Genomic DNA, 13,553 nt, shown 5'->3' on the forward strand with positions numbered 1-13,553 from the left:
TGCACCTTTTTGGTTATATTGTGGTTAGGGTTAAAAAAAGGCGCACTTATTTAGATTGTAACCTAATTTCTGTTAACATCGTGTCGGCATAATTACGGAAGCAGCCGGAAGATATCAAAACAATTAGCCAATTAGTAATCAGCTGTCAGCAGACGATAAATCTCAATGAATTCGTGTAGGTCATTTAAACCAGAAAAAAGTTTTTTTGTTTAAAAATAAGAAAACCAAATAATGTTATATCATTTTTTTTATTATTATTAAATCATTAATTTTTTTTCAGAGACTTTCGTTGTTAAAACAATTGATTATTAGAAGTAGACTCAATTTTATTTTCATTTTGTTGTGGCATTAACCCGAGAGGTTGGACAGTTGTGAAGAGAGTAACGGTTTACGATGTTGTTGATGGGTTTTGTAAAGCCTGAGTTCATGTGTGTTGTATGGTTCGCGCGAATTTTGAATAGAAAAACTTGGTTACATCTTTGGAAATATTATTTCGTAAGTAAAAGAAAAAAAAATGATTTAATAAAAATTAATATAACATTATTCGGTTTTGTCAATTTGCAAATTAAACATACGAAACAATGTTTTCAACGATATAACAAAGTTTTTCTATTCAAAGTTTTTTTTGTGTTAAACGTTAAAAAATAAAGCACATCGCGCTGTGCGAACGCATTAATTCTCCCGAAGGAGTCATCGGTTTCTCACGTTTGTACATCTGTTATGAGCTTCCACGAACACCTTTTACAAACCTAAGATAAAATATGTAATTAAAAAAAAATTAAATGGTGTCTATACGGGGGAAAAATCTGATTTTTACTATTTTAAAATGAATTGTTCCAAAATCGAATTCTGTCTCCATTGAATTCATTGATTGGTTTGAAAAACCTACACTTTGGATTCTTATTTTAATTTTTTGTGTAATTTTGATACACACCTAATTGTTACAATTTTAAATAAATAAATTTTTAAAGTGACATTTATTTTATTTACAGACTAGCAGGGGGCCCCAGCCTTGCCGGGTCATAAAATACACTTTAATACATTTTAATTCATGCAGATTTCGTATTTATTATTACAGAGCCAATTCCTTACTGAATATTATATTGTAACTAATATATAGTACAGATTTTAAAAGTTAAAAAAAAAATGACTTAGGTTCCATCAGCTAGAATCAACAAAAAGAAAAACATTTAGGGCGCCAGACGCGTGCCCTACCGTTTGAGCTAAACCGACAGGTAAATAAGAAAGGTTTAAAATTAAACGACTTCTGTGATTGAATTTGTGCATGCGTAAAACTAATAGCAATATGTCGTTGAAATGAACAGTTTGTATTTTAATTTGCCGGCATGTTTCTGTACGCGTTATTCATCCATCCAAACAACGATTTTACTCATAAAATATCCTTGGTGCATAATTACTATTTCATATACATTTTAGTGTTATGTAAGCAGTAGCTTAAGTGTTTATCGGTTAAATATTTTCACACGCACATACTTACATCTACAAAATCGTTATAGAATATTTAACTGCCAATCAACTTTAACCACATGGCATAATCGTAAGAGTTTTCGCTAATAAACTGAAATATCCTCAATCATATCAGACCAAAGACTTAAAAAAAAAAGTACTTGATGCTTCCTTGCTAAATGCTTGGCATTATAAGCGGAGGATCAAAGACAAGTGGAGTAATCCTGAGAATAAAGTGATGCTTTCTCCTACACCTCGGTGCAGCAGCTAATGCAAAAAGAGCCTTCGGGTCGCCATCGACTATAGTCAATCACTTAGCTGAGCTTTGCTTCCGTTATAACCGATATTTTATTTAGAGCCCATTATTGGATATAAGCACAAGTTATGTCTCTCCAACCATGCGTAACGTGCCTTGCCCAACCTTCACCCGGGCAAATACAAAAGTAGTCTGGCACCGCTCCTTCTTTTGAACGGCCGTCTAATCTTACTCTTACGGGCGGCCACTTGGCTACCGGCCCAAAGTAAGATCAGGAAATTAACGAAGACAAGATAACATCAATAATCATTGGTTCATCATCATGGCTACGTGGAGGCATCTCATTTAAAACCAACTCAAGGGTGGTTTCACTCTATAACAGGATAAACACGGTTTATATCCGGTTTACAGATGCTCAAGAAATGGAAAGATGTTAAGTTTATGATCAGGCTTATGCATTTGGGTGAGATGATTTTTTTTTTCTATCCATTGCTTTTTTAGTGTTTTTTTTTTTGTTTTTGTTTTTTTGTTGTTGTTTTTTTTTTTACTAATAAGTCATTGCTTATCAAGGCTTGAAAACATTAAAGGATAAAGAGAAAGGCCGATGATCGCCGCCACGAAAGGATTGAAAACAATGAGTAAGAATGGGCAGAATATTACTTGCCAACCTACAGCAAAGTGTAGCATCTGTTCTAATACTACATATCACCTTTTCATTCCTCGATCAGTGGGGGAGAAATCCTTCCAAACTGAGGCAATTTTAAATTTTTGTTCCTATCCAGATTGCCCCCTAGCTGGATTTTCTCCACATTAAAACCCGATCTTGTGTCTAACTCTGCCCTCGAGGAGAGGCAAGTAAATAGGAACATTTAACACATTCTCGGTTTGATCCGAATTACAAGCCTTTTCAGTGGTGCACTAAACGTATTTTAGTGCGCTAATTTCAAACACTGTGTAATTCGCGAGGTTCCAGCTAAGTTCAGAGTCAACCCCTTGAACTTTTCTTACCTTTTATCTACAGAACTTGCTGCCTAATCGTTCATATATGCACTAGTCAACGTATCCACTCTAATATTTAGAACATTATGAATGTCGTTCGGCTTAGAAGCCGTTTCTCCTTTCTTTACTACAAAAGTGTTACACTAAACTGTTTTTAATCTACCACTCTTTAATAAAAAAGCAATAGTTCTATATATATATATATATATGTGTGTGTGTGTGTGTGTATGTGTGTGCGCGCACACACACACATACACACACACACACACACACACATATATATATATATATATATATATATATATATATATATATATATATATATATATACTAGCATGCGTGCCCGGCGTTGCTCGGGTGTTTGGAGGTGTGTGTGTTGAGCAAAAAAAAAAAAAAGTAATAGTAGGAGGGCAGGCTCGATCCCGTATCGCGAAGGAGGAAAAGAACGGGGAAAAACCTGACGTCTTTGCTGCTACGACCACCACTAAACCGGAAGTGACGTAAGCTTAAACTAATTAAAAACAGATTAAAAAGCTTGCCCTATCTCTGAATACCCTTTATGTAAAATTTCTAATGTTTATACCAGAAACGGTCTGAGTAATTTGCTAGAAATTGAAGCGGTTATTTTTTTTTTTTAACTTTGACCCCTATTATGACCCCTTAACATTTATTGTTTTGGGCTCAAATTGAGTTATTAAGTTAGATCCATGTCCAAGGAACCTATATCTAAAATTTCAAGTGTTTAGACCCAAAACTGTCGGAGGAGTTTGGTAGAGTTCACAAAGGTCAAATCGTTGAACTTTGACCCCTTAACAGCCTAATGTCTGGCCGAAAACCGATTACAAAGATTTTCCCAAATGTCGGTAACCTGTACATCAAATTTCGAGTATAGACTGAAAATTGACAGAGTTATTACGTACACAGACACACACACGTTCACTTCTATATATATAATATATATATGTGTGTGTGTGTGTGTGTGTGTGTGTGTGTGTGTGTGTGTGTGTGTGTGTGTGTGTGTGTGTGTCGCTTTATTGCAGATTAGTAAAATATCAATATTTCACTAAATATACGTCACAAAACAATTAAAATTGTATCACGAAAGAAATGCTTTATGGTTTGTTATTTCCCCAAATTTTATTCAAATTCATGCGATATTCAAAGTTTATTATCGAGGAATTTATACTATCCATCACTTTATTGCAGTTCTCTTACAATGCCAAAAAAATAAAAATCAACAACAACAAAACGGGCGATCGAAGATTATCGAAAACAAAGAAATGTTACTGGATTCGAAGAAAGATTATTCATCAAAGATTTAGCCACGAAGCTGGAAAGGGATCCAAGAACCTTGGCTTCATTCGTGAACAACCCCAACACCAACTCCAGAAAGGATAAGGAGACTAGGAGAAACCTTTCAAATCGTGATATTCGGAAAATTCGTAGGGAAGTCAAAAGAAACCCAAACAGTACCAGTGCTTCCATTTTCGCAAGAGCTGAAAGCACTCCAAGATCCAGGCAGGCCCGATGTAATGTGTTGAATGAGATGGCTTCAACCTCTGTCCCATCGACGAAATACTGCATCCCTCTGCCTGTTCTACAAGTATTTTAATGGTGAATGCTCCGACGAACTACAAGCCCTTGCACCCCCTTACCCCGACAAACCCGACATGCAGCAAAATCCCACACCTACACAGTAGAGATCTCTAGATGTAAGAAGACCTTTTACTCTAATAGTTTCTTCCCCAGAACTGCTAGACTTTAGAACTCCCTTCCGGGTTCCCGCTTTACCAACTGTACTGACATGCAGAAGTTCAGGTGTAATGTGAACAGATATCTTGTTGCTCAACTCCTTACATAGTATCCCTGCAACTTATTCCCCCGATATTAGCTCCCTACATCAAAGTGGCACTGTGCCTTGTTTGGGGTGAAACTGGAATTAAAAAAAAAAAATTTTTAATATGTATATATGCACGTTGAATAAGTTCAACTATATTGAGCAAAAAAATTAACATTTTTTTCTAAAAACCTATTTTTTCAAAAGCTCAAGACATATGAAGAGCTTTTCTAAGTAAACCTATATAAACAGCAGAAAATCAATCTACATTTCGATGTTGATCGTCTCGAGTTCAACAATGATTAAAATACAAAAAAGGTTTATGTAATAAAAACAAAATATAAATGGATAAAAAATGCTCCTTACAGCAAGTGGCTTAATGCCTTATCTAGACCGATTTCCATAAAAAAATAATAATATATCATGTAATTTACGTTGTTATAGCTTGTAAGTTCAGAGTAAACTCCATGAACCTTTCTAACCTTTCCTCTACAGTACATCCTGCGTAAGCATTAATATGTACTAGTTAATATATTCACTAGCCATCCTACCCACTCGAATGTTTAACACAATGCTTATTTGTGGTGCGTCATAATCACGTTGACACACCGGTTCTCGTCAGATCACCGAAGTTAAGCAACCTTGAGCCTGGCTAGTACCAGATGGGTGACCATTTGGGAATTCTAGGCGCTGTATGTCCTTTCCGCTTATCTCGGCATTGTTTCCAGTTGTTCTGAACCTCCACTTGCCACTGGTGTTCAATCATTGTCGCATCAGGAGAGGTGTGGTTGGATATTGAGCAACTCTTGCCACAATAATTTACACGCGCAGGCACTCTTACAGTGGGTATCTATAGTCTGTCAAGACTGAAGGAACCCTTTTTATATTTGTGGCTTAAAATTGATCAATGCACTAAACAGATTTTACTGCACGAATTTCAAATACTGTGCAATTTACAACTTATCAGCTCGTTGTTATTAGTAGTAGTAGTATTATTGTTCGTAGTACTAGTAGTAGTAGTAGTAGTAGTTCCCGCATATAATAACCGGTGATGTGCCGTCGAATCTGAATGACAAATTTCCTCAGAAGTCCATTACTCTTCATCTCTTTTGATAACCATTGCAAGTGATTTTGCGTTATCGCAACAGTCACTTACCATTGATTTATCGCTGACAACTACCGTTCACAGTTTATGTGAGTTTGTCCACAAATTTTCGATTTTCCTGGATATTGACTGTTCTAGCCTTAATGTAATTAGCTCTAATCACATTGTTTTGTGCAGCTGTTTGTAGCGATTCCGTTTCTCGGTTCATGTGTCTTTTTCTTTGCCATATGCAGATTTTTTTCGTGATTATTATTATTATTATTATTATTATTATTATTATTATTATTATTAACTTTTTCAGAATTCTGGCCCTTCCCGCGGATTGTCACAGTGCTGTGACGGGAACCTGTCAGGTGGCAGTGGAATGGAAGAGCGGAAAAGCCTCACTTATGATCCTCTTTCCGAGGATGGCGATAGTTCGAACGATTCAACAATTCGGCATCCCGAGCTCAATGGTTGGCGATCGGTACCATTTCTGGGAGTACCCGGTCGATACCGCTTTCAAAATAACAACGGCTTACATAACAAACGATCGTCGTCTCTTCCACATTTTCCACTAGGATTCGAACTTCTACAACCGGAAGATGAAGCTGATAACATTCGGTAAGTCTGAATTTAAATTCCATAAAATCCATAAAATGATTTATGTGTGCGATGCTGATGCCTGGTTTCACATACGTGGACAAGAAAACACTAAATAAAAGTAATTACCCTCGAACCTAAGCCAGAGGATTTTCTTCCGCACTAAAACCAACAGAGTGTGAACCATTGTTGAGATAGGTAGTTTCTCCTACTAGGGTGTGGCTTTGGTTATGTGCAGTTCTAGGTGGTCCATTTTCGCAATCCTTGCCTTCTTCCTTTGAGAAGGAGTTAGTTCGTTGCTAATCGTCTGAAGCGATTCTACCGAGAATACCTACGGGACTGGCTATGCATGTTTGCAGGCCAAAGTGCTCTTTTTATAGGGCGCTGGCTCTTCAAATCCCCCTTTCCGACTCTTGTGTTACATCATTTGGCCATGAAAGTGAGATAAATATTGACCATCAACTCTTCGAACGCGATAATCCTTTGTGTCACAAATGCTACCCATAAACTTATAAACGAATGCGTAGTATAAAAGCTAGTTTACAGAGAAACGAAAGAAAAGAAGAATAAAATAAGAATTAAAGTTTAAGTGAATGGAACGAAAGAATGAGAAAGAGGAGGAGGAGGAGGAGGAGGAGGAGGAGGAGGATGGCGAAATAGAAAATAAAAAAAGTGTATTTATCGAATTTTATTAACCACTTGAACTTTTTTTGTTATCAGATCGAGCGATTATTCCTACGTGATCTTTTTCTTTTTTCATTTTTTCTTTTTTTTTCGCATTATTTTTTAACTTTTGCGGAATAAATCGTGTTCGATAATCGTATTCTGTCAATCTTGTGTTCTGATAATCGCAGTTCTATGAATTAGAAGGGAAAATCTATTGCAGTGATTTTATTTTTATTATTCCTATTCATTTTAACAAGGCAGACTGCCAATGAGATTAAGAGCTCGCGCGCGCGCACACACACACACACGCACACGCTCACACTCACACACACATATATCTGTGGAAATATACTTTATTTTCTTATAATTAGGACTATGATAACAGCATATTCTTTTCATTGTTTTGACTCTCAAGTGTGTATCTGTTGATATTTTATATGCTTTTATATTGAGTGATGTGGTTCTCGGTAAATCAACTGTGTCTAACTCTGTCGGATATATACTCGAGAGTCAAAACAATGATAAGATTATGCTGCTGTCATAACCCTACTTATAATATATACCAATTCTCATTTAAGAACCTCAATGTAATTACAGGGCAATATAATGAATGAATGACAAAAGTCTATATTCCAAAGTTTATGATGTTGACCATCTTACAATTTTATTCCTTTAATTCAGTTGACATTTAAATTATTGACAGTATCTGTTTCGTAACGCAAAATCAATCACTTAATTATTATATCAATCAGTGAATTTTTAATTATGTCAAAACGCACTTTATCTCCTTTTGATGGATTGATAGTTGCTATTTTTTCTGATGAGTTAAGGGCAAAATAGATTCACTGATTGATATAATAATTAAGTGATTTTGTGTTACGAAACAGATACTGTCAAGAATTATATATATATATATCATTTATAGCTTAAAATATTGCAGCATTAAGAATTTATTATATAATGCTGCAATATTTTAAGCTATGAATTTATTATATTTTTTACTAGAATATCTTTCCTTTCTTTCCCAGTTTTAACAACTCGTCCTTTACTTTTCCATGTTTAAGCTTAACCATATTATTTTTCAAGCTCGCATTTTTCTATTGTAGTCCATGATTTTTCCAGGCTTCTAGTAAATTCACTTGTACTTTGTTTAATTTCAGTCTTATTCCCTCCCCCATAAACATAACACACACATATGTAATAACAATGTACGGCACTCGTTTGTTTTCAATAAAGTCCCCCCAATTATCTCCCTTTCATTCTTTCATTATCTCTGTTTCACTTGTTACTTCTCTTTTTGCGAGAGCGGTGAATCGGTAGCAACAGTAGTCGCCAAAGCGATGTGATTGCTATGGAAACCAATCATAAAAAGCGTTGCTAACCTCTTTACATATTTTTACGATTTTGAACATCAGTAAATTCATTATAACTTTTGTTTTCCCGAACGAAAAAAATAATTTTTTTAACAATATAGCTGAGGTGATCTATAGACTGTAATAATTGTTCGAAATTTGTTCGAAAAAATGAGTGAACGGTGAAGCTTTAAAGCAGTTCTAAATGACTAAAACTGCCATTCAAACATGGTAGTGTTTGGATTATACATACTAGCAGGGAGACCCGACATTGCCTGGGATTGAATGAATGTTCCACACTATACTTTTATTGTCATCGAAATCTGTGAAATCCCTTATTTTTCAATCAAATCTATAAAGCCTGCTCTAGTTAGGACCCACTGCAATGCAGCAGGAGAAAACTTCACATTCCTTCTCGCAGTGACTTTAGTTTATAATATATTGTAGTCTACATTGCACTGTGGAGAACCTACTGTTAATTTTATGATTGTTTTATATAATGGCTTGAATTAAAGTTTAAAATCTAAAAGTCAAGTATCATGGTTCAAGTGTGCCCTAAACAGGACATTCATTTCGAACGCGCTGCTGTCTTATGAAAGAATCTAAAGTTGATTTTATAAACAATATTTTATATAACAGTTTTAATTTAAGTTTAAAATACAAAAGTCAAGTATCATGGTTCTATTGTGTTCTAAAGAATGCCATTCATTTCGAATGCACCCCTGTATTATCAAAGAATCTACTGTTTATTTTATGCGCCGGGCCTTTGCGCTTCTGCGGTAATAAAACTACCCAAATGCACTTGTGATGTTGTACTTAATAAGGTGTTAATTTTGTTCATAAACGGTCTGTTCCTTCTGTAATCGGATTTTTCGGTTATCGATCAACGATTTTCGATACTTATCAGAGGCATTGCGACACAAAACTTATCTAAGAACACTCCCAGACACATAAAGTATATTTGTGTCAAATTTCATAAAAATTGGCCCAGCTGTTTCAGAGCCTATAGGAAATTCTGTCTGTCTGTCTCTCTACCACACACACATACACACACAAGGTGTCTTTTAGTAGAGATTGTTAAAGGCAATTGACTCTTAACTCTGAAAGTAATGTGTTTCTTTTTGTATTTTTGTATTATCTTGTATTTTCGTTTTCTATGCCAAATTTGGTCATTCTAAAAATACATATAGTCACAGATGAACAATTCTAGTCTATCTATCGGATCACGTAAAGAATAGATATTCTGTACCAGAAGACGACGCCTGGCGACGACCGGCGCACATTTCAAGTGACACCAATGATTCGACCTTGACATTAGCACAAGCAGATGGCGTTGGTTGTTTGTAAACATGTCAAATAGCAGAATGGTCGAATAAAAATATATTTACAAAACTTTTGAAGATTTAAAAGAAAAAATATATATTTACAAAACATTTTTTTTTAAGTAAGTAACAAAACGAACGTATTTAAATAAAAGATATTTGAATAAATGGGCGTTTTAAAGAATAATTAAATAAATATTGAATTGTCTTAAAAACGCACACAGAAAAAAAAAACGATAAATAAAAATCAATCTTGGTCGCAAAACTCCGCTAAACATTCGCCAAAAAAAAAAAAAAAAAAAAAAACGAAACAGAAAGACACCCATTTATTTAAATATATTTTATTTAAATACGTTCGTTTATTTACTTACTTTAAAAAAATGTTTTGTAAATATATATTATTTCTTTTAAATCTTCAAAAGTTTTGTAAATATATTTTTATTCGACCATGTCTGCTATTTGACATGTTTACAAACAACCAACGGTTACCTTTTCCTTTGTTAGAATCTATTTATATAACATCGTTGACTAGTTGTTTTTTTGTTTTTTGTTTTATCTTGAAGTGGTATGTTTTTAGCTCCTTACACGAGGTGGCTTTATGCCTTGTCTGAAGCGATTTCTCTTTAAAAACCTCTAACCTATATTTTATTTTTTTTTTCCAGGTGCGAAACATACTCCAACGCATTGCACCCGTTCAGGAACTTGATAGTTGTCTGCGTGGGTTACATGCTGTTTAGCGTGGCTTATATATCGCTTCGAAACCTCCAGAGTAGCATGAATCATGAAAAAGGACTAGGCCTCACGTCTTTGGCCTGCATTTATGGCGGTTTCGTCTTTGGCTGTATCTTCACGACGGCTATTGTCCATAGATTCGGTCCCAAGTTCACTCTCATCATCGCCATTTTGTTTCATGTCGCCTACTCCGCAGCAAACGCTTTTCCGTCCTTCTACACCTTGATCCCGGCTTCGGCCATCGCCGGGATCAGCCAAGCTGCCATGTGGACGGCGCTTGGCACCTACATGACGCACATATCCAAGGTCGCCGCGCAAATCTATAACAAAACGATTGAAGCGATTTCGAGTAAATATTTTGGAATACTCTTTCTGTTCGACGCCATTGCCCGTGTCATAGGTTCACTTGTAACCTCCCTTATGATGGAGCTGGCCCCAATGCTGAGCCAAAACTCTACGTTCAAGCCTAATCTAAACAACACTTTGGTCAGTAACGAGTCATATCATCTTCTACGGTCAACTTTCGCGCGGGAAAACATATCAATGCTTCTTTTAAACAGTTCATCATTATCATCATCGTCGTCGTCATCATCATCATCATCATCGTTCACATCTCTAGCGAGCACATCTGTGTCTTTCCCCCCGATTCAAGAGAACGAGCTCTTCATCCCGCTGCAGGAGGACATTTGTGGCCCCAATTTCTGCCATTACGCGTGGAAAAATCTCAGCAGTTTCGATATCTCGCCGGGGATGCGTTTCCTGTTGACGGGCATCTTTTCTATCTGCCTCATCCTCTCCGTCTTGCTCATCGCTTTCTTCATGGACGCTGTTTACCTAACACGTAAAGTCGAACACGACGAGGATTCGTTCACGTCTGACCTGATAGCTGTGCTCAGATTGTGGACGGATCCAAAATGGCTGCTCCTCACCCCTTTAATCGCCTATTGCGGGGTTCTCATCTCATTTATTTCCGCTGATGTCACCAAGGTATGTATGGCTACAACTTTATGTCTCTTATATAAAAGGCACCCATAATAAAATACTCCAAAAAATCCACTTGACTAAAAAAATGTTTTTGCGCCGTTTTATTATTATCATTATATTATTACGCTTATCGTTCCGTCCGTTATCATGCTGTGCATTCCTAAAAAAGGAAAGTGGAATATTCCAAATAAACCTTGTCACCCTTGAAAAAGAAATTGAGATATTAAAAAAAAAATTGGTGTCGTTGTTGAGGCAAAGCTAATAAAAATGATTTGTCTTTCTTAGCCTTTTGGCTAAGATCAAAGTGTAGTATCTGTTCTTCATGTGCTACATTTCGATTTCTTCTCTCTCAGTGGAAGAGAAATCCTTTACGACTAAGACAATTTTTCTCCACGTTAAAAAAACGACCCTGGTGTCTAAATCTGTCCCGTGGGGAGGCATTGTGAATAGGTACTATGTTTAATGTAACAAAGTTTTAATATTAAAAAAGTAACTGGAAAAAGTTATTTCTAATTTAATTACAAAATGCCCAGGAAGTGTTACTCCTGATTAATTATAAAATGCCCTGAAAAATATCCGTTCTGATTATTTTTTTTTTGTTTGTTTACTTGCCTCCCCACAAGGGCGGAATTGGACATGAGGTCGGTTAAAAATTATGGGGGAAACCAGCTCCCCAAAAGGGGCTCTCTGGTCAATAACAAAAATAAGAATTGTATCAGTAATGAAGGATTTCTCCTCCATTAACCAAGACCAAAAAATAGGGGGATTTAAGTCACTGGAATGCTGAAACTGATAGTACACTCAGACATTCATGTTGAAGCAACGGTTACCTAATCTCTAACCGTGTTAATGTTTTTATGTATTACTTTAGAAAAGCTGCTGAAACAGTTTATGATTTAAACATTACTTTATATCAAGTATATTTTAAGCAGTGGGGTACGGGATATGAAGTCAGTCCCGGAAATTACTCAAACCGTTTATGATTTAAACATTACTTTATTTCATGTATATTTTAACAGTGGGGTGGGGGATATTAAATCAGTCCCGAAAATGGGTGGACCCGTTTACGCATTACACATTGCTTTATTTAATGTATATTTTTAACATTGGGGTGAGAAATATGAAGTCGGTTCCGGAAATGGCTGCAACCATTTGCATCTTGGACATTATTTTATTTCATGTATATTTTTAACAGTAGGATGGGAGCTAAGAAGTCGGTCCCGGAAGTGGCTGAAAAAGTTTACGATTTATACATTACTTTATTTCATCTATATTTTCAACAGTGGGTTGGGATTATAAGTCAGTCCCGGAAATGGCTGAAATAGTTTACGATTTATACATTACTTTATTTCATTTATATTTTTAACAGGGGGTTTGGGATATAAAGTCAGTCCCGAAAATGGCTGAAACAGTTTACTATTTAGACATTACATTATTTCATGTATATTTTTAGCAGTGTGTTGGGGGATATACAGTAGGTCCCGGAAATGGCTGAAACAGTTTACTATTTAGACATTACATTATTTCATGTATATTTTTAGCAGTTGGTTTGGGGTATAAAGTCGGTCCCGGAAATGGCCGAAACAGTTTAATATTTAGACATTACATTATTTCATGTATATGTTTAGCAGTGTGTTGGGGATATAAAGTCAGTCCCAGAAATGGCTGAAACAGTTTACGATTAAACCATTACTTTATTTAATGTATATTTTCAACAGTGGGGTGGCGGACATGAAGTCAATCCAGTGATTGAATGAAATGTGCAAATATATACTATCAGAAAGCGTCGCCCAGTATTGAATGAGATAGATGGAAAACATATAGTAGCAAAATACCCAGCGTCGCCCGTGATCGAATTAGATCGGTGAACGATATATATTAGCAGAATATGCGGCGACACCCGGGATTGGATAAAATAGGTGAAACATATATACTATGAGAATACCCAGCATTTATTTGTTTGTAATGAAATAATCATCCCAAGCAATATATCAAAGTTATTATTTAAGTAAGGGGGGGCGACATAGTGGGTTAATGTTATGAAAGTTATTGTCGAAATTAGTAACATATCCAAGAATTATGAAAACTGATGAAATATGCGTTACTTGATTTGTGTGTGTGTAATGATATAATAAGCCCAGATAATATATCAAATATATTATATAAGTAGGAGTGAGAGGCATAATGTGGGTTTTTAATTATAACAAATATTGTTGAAATTAGTAACATATCCAGAATTATGAACAAAGAT

The 13,553-nt window shown here is 35.6% G+C and overlaps 1 protein-coding gene and 1 pseudogene across 4 annotated transcripts in view; both read left to right on the forward strand.

Moving 5' to 3' along the window:
• LOC145255771 (protein unc-93 homolog A-like) overlaps nt 1-13,553 on the forward strand; it is a 207,625-nt gene that overhangs the window by 159,858 nt on the left and 34,214 nt on the right. For all 4 annotated transcript variants that reach the window (XM_080114433.1, XM_080114435.1, XM_080114434.1 and 1 more), the window contains 2 exons: nt 5,966-6,267; nt 10,249-11,305. In XM_080114433.1, coding sequence (XP_079970559.1) covers nt 5,966-6,267; nt 10,249-11,305 — 1,359 coding nt within the window. The remainder of the gene's footprint in view (nt 1-5,965; nt 6,268-10,248; nt 11,306-13,553) is intronic.
• On the forward strand, nt 11,575-11,690 carry LOC145255933 (U2 spliceosomal RNA; annotated as a pseudogene).

This window comes from Euprymna scolopes, chromosome 31 (assembly GCF_053919585.1).
Source record: "Euprymna scolopes isolate OS-2025 chromosome 31, ASM5391958v1, whole genome shotgun sequence".
Taxonomy (NCBI): domain Eukaryota; kingdom Metazoa; phylum Mollusca; class Cephalopoda; order Sepiida; family Sepiolidae; genus Euprymna; species Euprymna scolopes.